This window comes from Poeciliopsis prolifica, unplaced genomic scaffold (assembly GCF_027474105.1).
Source record: "Poeciliopsis prolifica strain line A6 unplaced genomic scaffold, Auburn_PproV2 SCAFFOLD017, whole genome shotgun sequence".
Classification (NCBI taxonomy): Eukaryota; Metazoa; Chordata; class Actinopteri; order Cyprinodontiformes; family Poeciliidae; genus Poeciliopsis; species Poeciliopsis prolifica.
The window spans coordinates 10,953,094-10,968,780 of record NW_026562392.1 but is presented as its reverse complement, the minus strand read 5'-3'; the positions used below and the strand labels follow the sequence as shown (position 1 = coordinate 10,968,780).

Below are 15,687 nucleotides of genomic sequence, written 5' to 3'. Positions count from 1 at the left end.
GGCATTGAATCCTGAGGTGTGAATAGGAATGGTGAGAGTCCAGGTCCCTGTGGTGCTCCTGTGCTGCTGACCACCTGATTAGACACACAAACCTTCAGTCTTACAAGCTGTGTTTAGCTGCTCTTTTATTTAGGCGGTTGCTGAGGACTCCAGACAAAACTTGTGGAGTTTTTGACCCACAAGGTTTGGACACAGTAAATCAAACCGTATTTACTGTGCTCTGAAAAACCAAGGAACGTGCCTCCTGTTCTGCAAGCGGTGGGTTTGTTGAAGCAGGTTTATGAAGCCGTTTTCACCTCCAGCTACAGTGATGGCATTTTTATCACTGTGTATTTCAGTGTTCATGCTGCTTGCCAAAGTTCAGCTACAATATTGGTAAGGCACCATTAGCCTCTATCATAAATATACAGATCATACTGATTGAACTTTTCTGGTATTTCAAACCAAAAAGCTATATTGCTTTTTTTCAGATTCATAAAAATAATTTTTTATTATTATTTTTTTTCTTGTCAGGACAATCACTTGCTCATTTTAGGGCAGGTGAGGGTGTGAGTTTCTTCTATGATTGAATACTTGGGAAGCTAATCTTGGCAGGAAACATAAGTGAGCTCACTTTTTAAAAATATTTGTTTGTTTCCAGTTTTGTTTTTTGTTTTTTTTTAAGGATAAATAGAGCAAATAATGTAATCATTTTCTCCAAAGATTTTATTATAAATATTTTATTTGGCAAAAATAGAATAACATTTTCACATTTCGAAATATTTACAGCCAAACAAAAAACATAGAGAACAAACATATAGACCTATCAATGTATCAAATTCCATAAAAGTGCATTTGTACTGTACTTCACACATGATGAATATACCAACTGTAACAATAAATCAATCAGATTTATTTATGCTGTTAGATGGATTTGATTACAGTGAATTGTGTGAGCTTTCTTTGCCAAAAAAATAATGTATGACGTATGTATGATAAAGTGTTGCAATAACTTCAGGCATTGGTCAGAGATGGCTTTTCTGCTTGTTGATGTTTCACAGTGTGGCTTACTCTACATACAGTGTGCAAGTTTCAAGTAAATATGCAGAACAGCCTGAGATGCAGTGCAGCATTCAGTGAGGAGACAACTTCATTCTCATAAGTGTACACAACTATATACATGGACAGTAGTGGCATCAGTAGATTTAGTCTTTATAGAAATAACCAATCACTTTTCCCCAGATTTAAATATCATAAATAAATGTCTTATAACAGACAGTAAGCTTTCTCGTAATCTAATCAGAAAAAGTTTCCATATTGCAATAATTCCAAAAACTTCAGCTCATATGCTTTTAAATATGCAAAAACATCTCCATATGAGTGAAATAGTCGATGTTGCACTTCTGATTGATAAAAACAATACTTAACCCCTTAGTGTGTACTGACAAAATAAATACAATAAATAAAGTCATTAAAATTGTATTCAGTCTTTAGATCTACACGCTAAGGGTGTAGCTTTGGGAGCGCCTTCTGCATAACCTGCGGAACCACACCCAGTAGAGGAACATCATGACCAGCCAGTAACATACGTAAGCCACACAACCAAAAATAAGGAACCGAGTTTCCATAACCTTGGCTGGACTTGACCAATCTTTCTGAGTCTCTCTGTAGATTGTGTATCCAAACCCGCCTAAGAGAACAGCAGCCCACACTGACAACGGAAGCAGGGGGATGTAGTTACCCACGATCTTACGCCTGCCAGACGTCCCCCAGCTGCTTTTGTTCATTGTGAGAATGGCAAAATACTTTGCAGGCAGCAAACTGGTCATGTACAACGAGGAGTAGAGCGACATGAAGACCATCACGATGTTTTGGCGAAGGAGGCAGGCGTAGGCCGCCTTCACCAGCCCGATTAGCTGGATGCAGCAGAGAACCCAGAGGATGTCCCACAGCGAGCCCGTCCAGAACAGCTGGATGATCGTGGCTGTGACAAAGAAAGGAAAAATACCAGAGACGATGGACTCATAGGTCATCCAGAGATGATGCTTGTGCCACCACATCGCGTTGTAGAGCCACTCGCGAAAGTAGGACTTGGTCCATCGAGTCTGCTGGTTGAGCCAGCGAAGAAACTGGGCGGGTGTTTCTGTGTAGCACTTGGAACGAGCTGTGTATCTAAAACAACACAACAGACAAAATTATAGAAGTGTTTTGATTTAGCATCTCAAAAATATGATGAATTATGAGTAGTTTATTTAGTTTGGGTTTTTGTAATAGAAATAACAAAAGGGCATGTACTTTGTGGCGTAGCCCATGCTCAGCATTCGATTGGTGAGATGTCTGTCATCTCCAAATGTGCAGTGACTTCCCAGAAACTTCTGGTTGTACCAGGACTCCAGAAACTGCTGGAGGATGTCATTCCTGTACAAACCTGCATGAAAAAATATGTATCAAGTGAGATCTTTCAACAATGGGGAGCTTATTTCAAAATGATCCTCCTTTGACATCAGTGACAATTGTTTTCCTTACCCAGAGGACCGCTGATGCAGGACACACAGTTGAAGAAGGACTGACAGGACCGCTCGATGTTGAAAGCCATCCAGTACCGGAGGCTGCTCATGAAGCTGATGTATGAATCTTTCAGGTTGAGAATCATCACATCTCCCACAGCACCGTACCTGGGGTTGCTCTCTAATACCTTGCACAGTTCCACAGTAGCTAAACGGTCCAGCTTGGTGTCAGAATCACACACCTGAGGAGTCAGAACATGAAACATCACTGAAAATTTGCAATGCCACAAGTTTTTTTTTTTTCTTTTTTAACAAGACATTGAGTAAGACTTTTTGAGATTTTCAACAAATGGAGAAAAGTAAATACCTGAATGTAGTCAACTGATGATCCCAAAGCCTTAAATGCAGTGTACATCACCTCCCGCTTGCCTCCCCACTTCTGCATGATGCACACACACCTTTTGGTCTGGATCAGATGCTCCAAGTCTTTTTCTGAGGATCCTCTCCAATGACATAATCAGCATTGCTTTCTGTTCCCGTCTCTTCATCTTGCTGAGGCTTTGTGGGATCCCATGAGTGGTAGTTGTTCTTCCACACAAAGAAACCTGGATCCTGGTCTGCAAACACTTCCCTAAACATGTCCATCATGTACCTGTCATCGTCTGAGTTCCCGTCTATCACCATGATGATGCGCAACAGCTCTGAGGGATACTGCAAGCTCTTGACAGAGTTGAGGCACTCTCTAAGATAGCTGGGATCCTCCTGGTAAGCCGAAATAGTGAATCCAATTGTTTTAGTGTAGCTGCACGGTTTCGTGCGAGTCTTCATTCGCCGGTGCTCAATAAAGGCAAAAAGGCTTTGAACCAGAACATGGAGGGAGAGCAGGAGTCCGTAAAAGCCAAAGGAAATGATCCCGTACATGGATGTCACCAGCTGGAAGCCTTCCACATAGGCCCACACCATGACTCCCAGAACCAGCAGAGCAAAGAGGAACGTGAAAATGGCTCGAAGGATTGTCCAAAGCTTTTTTAATGAATGTTTCAGCTTCATTTTGCTCTGCAGACCAAAAGACACGACAGGTTGGTTAACTCGTTCAAACGAGGCTCAAGAAACTTCAAATACTTCCAGATGAGAAACCTGAAAAAGTTCTCTGATAAAGTTTGAATGAATTTTAAATACTATGAGTACATGAGGCCAAAAGAGATAAATCACTTAAATGACTAGACACTCACACTTTGTAAGCACTATCAGTTAATTTTTCTGATTTTCTGAAAGACAGGACAATATTGCAACTCAGAAACAATATTTTAATATTTTTTACCTGCATGCCTATGATTTTTTTCTTTGCATTTTATAATACTAATAATGTCAAAGAGCTTTGCAGAAATTATTAAATAAAATCCTTATAATAGTGAAAAATCTAGAATCGATTTAAATCGTTAGTTATAGAAATGGTGAGATCTAATATCTCACAATATCTAAGATTTTATCAAAACAAATATTTTCACTGCTGAACAATAACAAAATGTAATTTCATTGTAATATTTACTTTGAATTTTTCTCGGATTAAAGTCAGAATGTTAAATAAAATCCTAATAAATTAATGGAAATTCCAGTTACACGATTTTCCCCTCTTTTCATCAGGTAAGTAACTTCACAAAACATATAATCAAAATATTGCGTTTCCCCCCCCCCCGTTTTTTTTTTTTTTTTTTTTTTATTATTTAGATTTTTATTTTTTTCCTAGTGGACCTTACCTGATGATGCGCGGCTCCCTCGGCTTCGGAATTGCAGTTCGCACACCTCTTGTTGTTCTCAGTCTGAATGCTTTGGCTGTGAAGTTTGCTGCTTTTATAAGTTTTTAGGTTTGGGATGGGGCTACGTGCTGGGTTTTATGCCTTGTGAATGGTTCATTAAGAGCACCGCTGCTGACTCAGTCCTGCGTCAAGAAGGAAGGGGCGCGCGGGGCAAACCTTTGCTTTGTTTTGTCTTAACCATGGAGATCTTATACACTGAAAAAAAAAGATGGATTACGCCTTAAACAGCTGCAAACAGCTTCTCGCGAAGTTTCTATCTATCTATCTATCTATCTATCTATCTATCTATCTATCTATCTATCTATCTATCTATCTATCTATCTATCTATCTATCTATCTATCTATCTATCTATCTATCTATCTATCTATCTATCTATCTATCTATCTATCTATCAGTGATCCTTATCTTTATAAGAAACAAGTTTTTGTTGTTGTTGCTGATTTACAAATATTACAAACAATTGTTTTGAACTAGTTGAGGATTTTCTTTCTTTTTTTTTTTTTTTTTTTTGTCGGTATCTGCTCTGCTCCCCAATATGACACAGTTCTTGAGACATCGCGTTATGACGTCACGGCGTCCCCAAAAGAGACATTATGACGGCCGAGGCTTCAACAGGGTTGTTCACTAGGTAGATGTTTCCCCCTGGTGGTTATTTTTTAAAACTGCAGGGACAAAAAAAGGTTTTTATCTTATTTTTATGATGTAATATGATATGAATAGAAGTGTGGGTGTGTTAAACCATATATATAAAAAAAATTCCCTTCTCACCCCCCGCGGGTGGTTGTTATCCTCTGAGCTCGGGTCCTCTACCAGAGGCCTGGGAGCTTGAGGGTTCTGCGCAGTATCTTGGCTGTGCCAAGAACTGCACATTTCTGGACTGAGATGTCTGATGTTGTTCCTGGGATCTGTTGTAGCCACTGCTCCAGTTTGGGGGTTACTGCCCCGAGGGCCCCGATGACCACAGGCACCACTGTGGTCTTCACCTTCCAGGCCCTCTCCAGTTCTTCCCTGAGGCCCTGGTATTTCTCCAGTTTCTCGTGCTCCTTTTTCCTGATGTTGCAATCACTTGGTATTGCTACATCTACCACAACGGCTTTCCTCTGATGTTTATCCACTACGACAATGTCTGGTTGGTTCGCCATTACCATTTTGTCTGTCTGGATCTGGAAGTCCCACAGGATCTTAGCTCTGGCGTTCTCCACCACCTTTGGGGGTGTTTCCCACTTTGATCCCGGGGTTTCCAGTCCATATTCTGGTACATCCCATGTAGGGGCTTGTCCTCCCATGATGGTATCTCTGGCACTTCAACCTCCGTTCCCTGTTGTCTGAGACATTCACTGAGCACATTGTCTGTTGAGGCTTTGTCCCTGATGTATTTATGGATCTTAGTTGTTTCGTCCTGGACAGTGGTTCTCACACTCACTAGTCCTCTGCCTCCTTCCTTGCGGCTCGTGTACAGTCTCAGGGTGCTGGATTTGGGATGGAACCCTCCATGCATTGTTAGTAGCTTTCTGGTCTTAATATCTGTGGCTTTTATCTCCTCCTTTGGCCAGCTAATTATTCCAGCAGGGTATCTGATTACTGGCAGGGCATAGCTGTTTATCGCACGGATTTTGTTCTTGCCATTGAGCTGGCTTCTCAGGACTTGCCTTATTCGTTGAAGGTATTTAGCTGTGGCTCCTTTCCTTGTGGCCTCATTAGGTTGCCATTTGCTTGTGGTATACCTAGGTACTTGTAACTGTCCTCTATGTCTGCTATTGTTCCTTGTGGGAGTGAGACTCCTTCTGTGCGGATCACCTTCCCCCTCTTTGTGATCAGCCGACCACACTTCTCTAGTCCGAATGACATCCCAATGTCAGTGCTGTAGATCCTGTATACATATAAAACAAATAAAAATAAACTGTTGTTTTCTGGGTTTTTTTGCTGTTGTTTTTCAGTCCGGCTCTCAATGTCCTGACCTACCCATGATCACATCCCTGGGGAGGTTCTTCACAAATCTGTTGACCACTCATGAGTATCCACACCCTTAGCCACTGGAAGCTGGCATGAAGCATAAAAACGCTTCATGTCGGACACAAATAGAAGTTACATCCCTATATGATGTCATGTCGGGAGATTATATGCACAAAAACTGTAACTTGATCTGTTGGTTATCCCCAGGAGTTATTATTTCATCAATAACCATTTGAGCCTCTTATTCAGTCGGCTTCCAAGTTTGTTTGCATGTTGAAACTCCTGTGTTTTCCTTGCAGAGTAAAGCTGCATCTGCATGCAGTTGTCTGGCATAGTACTTGATTCATACAGTGCATTTAACTCCTTAGTTTAAAAACAGGTGCTGATTATTATATTAACTTTTTCACATTTTAATGTGACATTTATCCTTTAATTAATTTGAAAAACAACGCTTTTGGTGAAGCAAGCGAGTCCGTTGTGTACAAATGCACAGCCATTGTTGAATCTTGTCATTTTTTTATTGTGTTCATTAAAATCCAGCTTATGTGCAGTTTTTCTCTGAGAAACCTCTGAAATACCATTAAAATGCTCAACAAGCACGGGAATTCGTCTGAATCGATGCCATTTTGTATTATTTTGTAAAAGGAGCAGGTTAAATCGTTGTGCTGTTCTGTCATTTAACTGAATCATCGTAACCTTACTTAGAGTTTTTACTTGACCGACGTCTACATGTCTCGGTTTCCGAAAAAGTTATGTCTTTCCTTGCGAAATTCCAAATAAACCAACAAACAAATGTGTTGTGCTAAAAGCAGTCTTTAAACAGTCTCCTGTTAAGGTTAATGTCCCTTAAAGAAAACAAAGATATTTTTGCGTACAGGCCTTCATAAACCTTAACAGGTTGGGAGTCTTTATCTGGAGGTCATGCCAGGACCTGGTGACTCACTCATAGACTCTGTGCTACGCCCAAGAAACCAAATTCACTTAAATCATTTCTGAGGTTTACTAAAATAGTTAGACCATCTGAGAGAAGAAGTTTCTGGACTGCAGTTGGTCGTGCATGATGTCACCAAAAATAATTTTATAACCTTACTTATGTTGATACACTTAAAGGAAGATCAGTCGAACGTTACCGTTTGCTCTATTGCCAATAAGCTCCTGCCAGAGTGGTGTGCATCCTTTACAGTTTTTCCCCCCACAAAGAGCCATGCACAATTTGCCATGATTTACAGATGGCTGGCTCTAAGTGACAGTTTTATTCCTCGGCAGTCTTTAAGCAGTACACTTCTCTGCCCACTCATTGTCAAGTTCATCTGAGTCTGAGCTTGTTGCTGCAAATGTTCTCACCACATCTAAGGCAGCTTGATTTGTTATCTCCAATATTACGCTCCCAACCACTTGCCTTTAGATTTTACAGCTTTACACGCTCACGGCGATGAGTTATGCGCATGTGGCTTTTGAAACACTTATAATCAGTATGACACAGTTTTCTTTGAGAATTGTCTGGTGATATCTTGTCAGTTTGACAAAGTGGACAGATGTGAAGAGCATTTTGCATTTTTAGTAAAGATAATTGTTGCTTGACTGATATCTTGAATTGACATCTTACACATAAGCCTGTTCTTTAGCTGTCAGTAAATGAAAAAAACAAAAAAAAAAAAAACCATAACATACTCTTAAAGCCCAGATCCAACAATCACTCACCCCAGCAGAAAATTTGGGGAATTTCTGTCCATGGATTAAAAAGATTCCAGTAAACTTCTCCAGATGCCTGGTAATGACCTAATTATTTGACTCAAGTGCGTTTAAGCATTGACATATCTAAAAGAATATGCCAGAATATTCCTTAGAGCAAGAATATTCCTGCTCTAAAGAAAACACTTGTATCTTTTTAATGCCAACTATGTAACCTTTGCTAATATTTCTGTCTTAGGGTGGATGGAGAGCATCTGGAAAGGCAACTATTCATCACTGTTAGGTGTGGACTTTTCACTTGGCTTTGACATGAAATGTCATTTTGAGGCTCAAGCAAGTTTTCCTTCTAATATTGTTATGAGCAGTTTCCCTACAGCATGTTTCTGCCTCCTCCATGGGTATGGCATGGAAAACATGGCATCCCCATGAAATCACCAGAACACTTTCTGTCACATGCATGTTGTGCTGGTCCTCTATGGCTGGTGCAAACTGCTCTTTTGGTTTTTTTTCTACAGTGGTTTTTGTCTTGCCACTATATAATTAATGCCAGATTTGTGAAGTGCAAAAGTAATGATTGTCTAAAATAAGATTCTTCCTTCTGAGAAGATTTTGTAAATTTTAATCTGAAGAATACAAAAGGTTTGCTCATAGAAATATTTTATTCAACATTAGTTACACAACATTTTTACAGTTTAAGCAGTCACTGCATTGTGACAGCCCTCTCTTTCTCCATCTTCAACGTGTCATTGTATGCCGGACAGATGTCTTCCTGGTATTCTTGCCAGATTTCCTGTGCATGTGTTATGATAAACATTCTCAACATGAGATGTGCTCAGCCAGAAATGAGGAACACATTGACTCCAGGTGCAGTTACTGTGCCAACGTATTTACAGAAAGTGCAAAACTGCTGAATAATGCTGTTACAGAAACCAAGAATGTGGAGTCCACTGTTTCTTTGCTTGTCTCTGAGGTTTGGGTTGTGTGTGGCTGCTTTTCTTTCATTCCATGCAGACAGTTTTCCACCAGAGGGAGCCACGGAGTGACAGTCTTCCATTGGAGGATGGACTGCAGATGTAATTGGGTGAACCTGCACACCATGAAGGCAGGAGGATAAGAGGAGCCATTTTCCAGTCTTTAGGTACCTGAGTGTCCACCTATAGTGGTACCTCTGAGTCCTCTGCACTTTCTTGTAATTTCATGAGTAAGATCTTCCTCACTTGTTCTGCAGGTGGGCCAAGCATACCTAAAACCATTCAATTTTTTCAATCAAATTTGAACCATGGATGTGTCCCTGGCTCTGCCTATGGGTAATATCGAGATACATATCTGTTATGGCCAGTTAGTCTGGTGGTTTGTCCTCTGGCACTGATCTCTGGATATACCTGAGACACCTGAGACACTCGAGTCTCTTTACTACATCAGAAAATTGCGACACACTACAAAAATACTTTTTCAGATTAGCTTTCTCGTTTCTACCACAAATGCATAAACTTTAAAAATGAGATGCTAAAAACAACACAAAAAAAACCTTGTTTGCATTTTTACAAAGAGAGTGTTCCTAGACAATTAGGATTTCACTGGGGAAAAAAACAGTGAGATAAAACTCAGAATGAGCTGATCAGTTCTCTACTGGGGAAAAGACAAGAATGCACTCAATTCAGAAGCTTGATTTCTTAACGAGCAGAAAAAGATTAGCCTTATATGTTGACATGCACCTAATTATGTTCAGGACAGCCTAGGTTTCATACACATGACATTTGAACATGGTTAGCTGTAATCAGCTGCAAGATAAAACATTATTTCAGCTCAGTCTATAGTTATGACAGGTCAACATGTGAAAGGCTTAAACATGTGCATGTGTATGTACAAAGCTACATTTTGGAGGTTGCATATTGTTTTATAACACCAAAGACTTGATTTATTCTGCAGTGACAATACTGCATAACGGAGTAGTAGGGCCATACCAACAAAATATTAAAAATAAATTAAATTACAGGAGCATATCGACCCTTGTCAAGCTGTCGGTCTAGAGTGAAGGATTATGCCAACTAGCGGACGGTCAGGCTGACAAGCAGAGATTTGCAGACCCTGGAGCTCATTGGCAAGATAGAACTGACTTTGGAGAAGTTGCCAGTTTGGTCCGGTGGGAATGGCTACAATAATAATTTGGATAATTGAAATCACCGCAGAGATGTACCAGTCAGAACTTACAGCTGAATGGAAAGATTTACGCCAAATGCCGGAACTACCAAGCAACAGTCGCTATCTGAACCGGCTTCCCTGTGTTGGCTTAGGCAGGCTGTCTTTAAACAAGATTCTCTTACCCACCATGCTTCCCCGGAGACATCTGTGGTTCTGTGGCAGGCTCTAGAAGGCCACGCTGATAAACCTTTCCACCATATTATAGACTGCTGGCTAGAAGAGTTGTGTGGCAAAGTTCAGTGTCTTTGCCTCTCAGCGTCACTGTCTTTGCATGTATATCCATGCACATTGCATGGATATCAAAAGCCATATTCTGTGGCTATGAATGCATCCTCCCTGAACTCGTCGCCTTTGTTGCATTTATGTTGCTTTATACATGCAGAGGTTTCTTTACAATCCCTCATTGCGCCCACTTGGACTCAGTGAGGGATATGATTTCTTCCCTCATTCTACCTGATGTTGCCATTTAATCTTAGTCTAATGGAAAGGCACCAGGCACCCGCCTTCCTTCTTTTTGTTTGTTTTCTGTCTTTCTTTGAATAAGAATCAAGTTTAATTCTCACTTGACCTGATGGGGCTTCCTCAACATCTGCTCCATCTTTCAAAGTCACAATGAGAGTAGTCAGCATTTTAAAGTTTGTTTTTTTTTAACTTCATGTGTATAAAATCCACCCTCATTTTATCTTGTGGACCAGTAAAAACTACTCTTTACGCAAATATGTCAAATTGTTGTTAGACTTTACTCATTTTTCTCATTTACATCTGACGCCTTTGGCTTTACATCTCAGCCAGAAGCCATTGTTGTCTTGATCCAGGAAACATAATTGCAAACTTTTGTGTACACTCCAGGCTTGTTTCTCTGAGCACAGCCGTGGCCCCAGGACACAACTCCCTGGAGCTGTCCGTCACACACCATAGGACCCCCAGAGTCACCCTGAAGTTCAAAACAGATTACAGGACGTCATATTTTGCAGCAAGATAAAAACATCTGTTGATGTGCAACAGCGATGCTACCTGACAGGAATCTTTCCCTCCCTCAAGGTATCCAGCGCATATCATGTTTTCAGTTATCTGAAAGGGATATGCATTGAAGCAGGTGTCATCGCTCAGCAGAGGGACTTCCAGGCACTGCAGCTTGTCTGGGTACCTTGCTGTAAACACACCGCAGTCAGCTACTTCTCCATGTCATTTTCTTATCTCTTCGCGTTCATTGAAAATTACAGAGCAGACAAAGTTTAACTCACAGCCCTCGTCACTGGGGCGAATGTTTCCCCATCCAGATATCTGGCACATCGTTCCAGCACTGCCACAGTCTGATGGGAGCACTGCAGGACGCACATAGCTGTTCAGAATAGCAGACTGACTCAGCTTGATCAGCATGATGTCACTGTCCTGCGTGCGGGGATTGTAATCAGGGTGGCGAATGAAGGCGGCAGACATGATGTGCTGTTCCGTATGGTCGGGTTCCCAGATGTCATGCTCTCCCAGTCGAACTTCTAAATTTGAGCTGAAAAAGATTCATTTCAGAAACCCAGTTTAGTTTCCCCAGCACTGCTGCCCCTCGATTACAATCACAAGGAAACTGTAGAGGTTTTAAATTATATTTCCAACTAGGGATAGCAAAGTTTAAAGCAGGATTACACTGTAAAACAACATTTGAACATTTTGTGACGCACTGACAGTCAATCCCTCATTAAGAAATGTAGACAAATCAGACTGAGTTTGGAATATTTTACAGAAGGAAATGGACAAAAGATCCCAGAAGACTGCATTCAAACATGATTCTACAAAATATTGATTGAAGAGCACAGTTTTCAGATATTGATTTGAAAAAAAAAAAAAAAAAGAAAGTAAAGTCCTGGGTTTGTTTCCCCTCAAACACAATTATGGGTTGGTTTTGGTCGGTCAGATAAAACACAAAACAAATACACAAAATTTGTTTATTGTAATGTGAAAAATTATGAAAAACTTCAAGTTGTGTGAACAACTTTGCACAGCACTATGCATGCAATAAAATGAAAAGATGTTCATCATCAGGTTGTACCTTGGTTTGCAGTGTGCAGCCGAGAGCACCCACTGATCAGACAGCAGAACGCCTCCGCAGTAGTTGTACCCAGTGAAGAGCGACACTTGATAGGGCACAGAGTTTCTCGGGCATTCATATCCTCCAACGATCTTTTCATCATCTTCCAGGCCAGCTGCACGTTACAAATAGGAAATGGTAAATTGCCTCCAGTTGTCATGAGCTTTATCGAGTCAAAGGACTCCAAAGAACTTTGCAGTTAATACACACATTGTAGCCTCAGCTACCCAAAGGCAGTCAGACAGAAACAAGGCTACTATTTAGAAGTCGCAGACAGAGCAGAGGTTCGAACTCAACATCTGAAGGTTTCAGGATAAATCTCTTCTTTCTGAGCCACTGCCACCCAGAAGTTGAATTACATTTTCATTTTCACATTTTATGATATAGAAAATGTATTGCTGGTGTCAATTATAATTACAAGTTCTAGTGCCACCTATTTTTCCCATGTAAATGAATATAAAATATACCTGCTACGCCTAAGAAGATCAGGAAAAGAAAAAGCGCCATGCCTCTTTCTGGTTTGTAACCAATGTGTCCTCGCTCTCTTTAAGTTAGGTATTTTAGTCCTCTTATCTCCCCCTTTTAAGCTCTTTTATCACCTCAAACATAAGCCATATGTTACATTTCCCGAGGCATGCTGAATCTAAAGTAAACCTAAGGAATACGAGCCAAAATAAAGTTTTAAAAAAATGTATGTGCAGAAAAAATCGCTCAGAAAATGTATAAACCTGGTCTAATGTTGTCATTTTTATACTTGCAGTCAAGCCTTTTGCCTTAATGTCCTTATTACATTGTATGTGATGTGCTTGTAAAAATAAAGAAATTGACATCCATAGTTGTGCATGCAGCTGAAATGTTCTGAAGCACAGAGGTCTAAATGTCCTGTTTTTAATAATGTTCTCAGTTGTATTGAACAAATTATAGGAATAAATGGCTTTAAGTTTTCACCTTCAATGGAATGAGTTTTATCCTTCTTAAAAATGCTTTTTCTTCCCTACCCATTTTTAGAGCATTTTCTGGTATATTTGGCATTTCTGGGACTTTGATTATCAGGTTTGCTCACATTAAAATCTCAGGTAATTTATTTTATTTTGTGAGGTTTCTGTTTCACCGTGGCCTCACTGAGAAACGTTTTGAGTGACTGACGAAGGCCACAGTTCACCCAGAACTTGGATGTAATTCTACATTAAGTAACTTATTTTTATTAAAATCTCCCTTCATTGTAAGTACAGGTGTATTTTTTATAGCTATACTTTAGAACTATCCTTCAAATGCATTTTTTAAATGACAGCTTTAAAACGTCTCTTTTACAGAGAAACTGATTATGGTGTTTCTCCATGGTGTGTGTTTTTTACCTATTTTTCCAACACGATGATGATGTTAGATGTCATCTATAATCACTTTGATCTTCCAGTGTTTTCATAGATTTTTGGTTGGATTGTGTTTTGCCCATTAGCCAACCCAGATTCTGTTTGTTGTGTTATCGTCAAGCTTTTATCATGAATGTCTCCATATCCTCTTGCAATTCTAAAAATTCTGCCACAAATGTCCAAAAGCACTTCCACCTCAGGATGCTCTCACCTCCAAATGTTGCTGGTGGTGCAGTAATTTGGGGCCAATGATCAGACCCAGTTCTCCTCCAAACAGGGAGCTGGTCTCATCTTACCAAACGATATTTTCTTAATCTTTAATTCCAAATGCTGGTTAAATGTTTTTGGTTTCACACGCTTTTACTTTAATTATTCAAAATGTTGAAGCTTTAAGAAACGACACTCCATTTGCCCGAAGCACTCCACTAATTGATTTGACTCCTGAAAACTGTGATTTTAATATATGGTCTAAAGGTGATGTCAGAGTGATGCCAAATCACCTCTGACTCAGAGCTTCAGAATGAAGATGAGATGACAGGCATGATGCTCCATTACTCACATGTGAGCATAGCTGTTTATCAACACCAGACAGGGAATTATTTAAGGATGTTTTGTTGCCCAAACATATGATTAAACACTTAAGCGCCGAGCATAACACATTCCCATCTAGCACGGGCAGGTTCTCCTCCCTTTCATCACTGAGTAGCACTCAAATTATTTCACTCACTTTTAAAATATGTTTGATTACATTTAAAATACAAAACAAAGCTGAAGCATGGCATTGAAATCCAAGTCATCAGGTATGGAGACGATCAGCTGCTCAGGTCGAAGTGAGCTTCTGTTTTTATGTTATTGGTCGATTTTCATTTATTTTTTTACTTCAGGATGAACATTTCAAGCTGAATGTTTTTCCCCCACAGGACCAACCAAGCCCTTGTGGTTTCCTCCAGTTATAGCTGAAGGTTTTGACACTGACAGATTTATTTATTTTTTCACAAACTGTCATTTTCCACTCATCTGTATGTTAGCATTTTCACATGTCAGATAACTTTTATACCTTAAATAGGGTAATAATTTCACTGTTGTATCTTTGTGTTACCAGCCTGTGATCTGGTGCCATTGTCAGGAGAAACAAACACGTCGGATTGCTCAGTGGTGAGAGCAAAACAGTCTGACAGATTTTGCTGTAGCAATGTTAAATGCAAAAATATAATTCATTTCAAGATTGATCTTTCAGAAGTTTTAGGTCAGAAAATCAGGGACAGAAAGATGTGAAAGGGATGGAGGATGTCAAAGTCCAAATAGTTATTACAGATCATAAATGATTGTAGCTACGTTACTCATTAAAAAAATTACTTTTGTCTTTGCAGTGTTGTTTATCATTTTGTCTTGGTGGTTGATCAAGGTTTGGCCTCAATGTGTGGTAAGATTTTTTTTTTATTGCTGACAAAAATAAAAGGAACAAGCAACTGAGTATGGCTGCTTTAAATTGTGATTCTTCTTCCACTTTTCTCTTGGTTCCTCATCTGGTTGGAGCTGAAAGAATTGCACCAGGAGGATGGAAAAAAATAACGTGTTTCTTTTTTGCTCGAACACGTTATTGTGGTTTGGTGAATAATGAGTAGGTGTGATAACAAGCAAGACTAAGTCATTTCTCACCTGTTTTCCTTAATTACTTGGCGGATAGATCAAATGCAAGCCAAAAACCTTTTTTTTTCTTTTTGTTAAGGGATCGACTAACAGTAGCTTGTCCATTGGCTTCCTGTGTTATTGCAAATAAAATATAACAGACTGCACTTTCTTCCCTTCGCTTGGATTGTCTCTGGTACGTTTTCTACCAGGTCAATCAGCAAATGAAGTCGTGAACGATGATGTTGATTTTCTTCTACGCAATATATTGCATGTTGTTTTATTTATTTTTATATTTTTTTATGAGTGTGATCGTGTCAAGGAGTGAAATGCAGTTGTTCAAAGCTGAATCTTTGAACAACTCCATTTGTTGTTCAAATGGAGTTGTTCAGACCTTTAAAGTTCCCAGACCATTAAAGGTCTTAGTTCCCAGACCTTTAATGCCTGGGAACTA

The 15,687-nt window shown here is 39.8% G+C and overlaps 2 protein-coding genes across 2 annotated transcripts; both read right to left on the bottom strand.

Annotated features, from left to right (window-relative positions):
- Nucleotides 1-773: 773 nt before the first annotated feature.
- LOC129367572 (hyaluronan synthase 1-like) lies at nucleotides 774-4,387 on the bottom strand. Its single transcript, XM_055042116.1, has 6 exons — nucleotides 4,244-4,387; nucleotides 3,014-3,542; nucleotides 2,854-2,972; nucleotides 2,506-2,728; nucleotides 2,275-2,407; nucleotides 774-2,151 (listed from the first exon to the last, which is right to left on the bottom strand). Exons 2-6 carry the CDS (start codon nucleotides 3,534-3,536, stop codon nucleotides 1,476-1,478), a joined length of 1,674 nt encoding a protein of 557 aa, XP_054898091.1. The 5' UTR covers nucleotides 3,537-3,542; nucleotides 4,244-4,387; the 3' UTR covers nucleotides 774-1,475.
- Nucleotides 4,388-10,872: 6,485 nt separating this feature from the next.
- On the bottom strand, nucleotides 10,873-12,770 carry LOC129367673 (trypsin-3-like). Its single transcript, XM_055042277.1, has 5 exons — nucleotides 12,702-12,770; nucleotides 12,196-12,349; nucleotides 11,396-11,658; nucleotides 11,166-11,302; nucleotides 10,873-11,085 (listed from the first exon to the last, which is right to left on the bottom strand). Exons 1-5 carry the CDS (start codon nucleotides 12,739-12,741, stop codon nucleotides 10,936-10,938), a joined length of 744 nt encoding a protein of 247 aa, XP_054898252.1. The 5' UTR covers nucleotides 12,742-12,770; the 3' UTR covers nucleotides 10,873-10,935.
- Between the last annotated feature and the right edge of the window lie 2,917 nt (nucleotides 12,771-15,687).

What these genes read in the sequence shown, in the direction of transcription:
- LOC129367673 (XM_055042277.1), bottom strand. Translation starts at nt 12,741, where the DNA reads ATGGCGCTTTTTCTTTTCCTGATCTTCTTAGGCGTAGCAG. An exon ending in GCTGCACACTGCAAACCAAG is followed by an intron (nt 11,659 to 12,195) that starts GTACAACCTGAT and finishes AATCTTTTTCAG; the next exon opens with CTCAAATTTAGAAGTTCGAC. An exon ending in GAGGGAAAGATTCCTGTCAG is followed by an intron (nt 11,086 to 11,165) that starts GTAGCATCGCTG and finishes TTTGAACTTCAG; the next exon opens with GGTGACTCTGGGGGTCCTAT.
- LOC129367572 (XM_055042116.1), bottom strand. Translation starts at nt 3,536, where the DNA reads ATGAAGCTGAAACATTCATTAAAAAAGCTTTGGACAATCCTTCGAGCC. An exon ending in TGAAGAGACGGGAACAGAAA is followed by an intron (nt 2,973 to 3,013) that starts GCAATGCTGATT and finishes CCTCAGAAAAAG; the next exon opens with ACTTGGAGCATCTGATCCAG. An exon ending in CTGCATCAGCGGTCCTCTGG is followed by an intron (nt 2,408 to 2,505) that starts GTAAGGAAAACA and finishes TTTTTCATGCAG; the next exon opens with GTTTGTACAGGAATGACATC.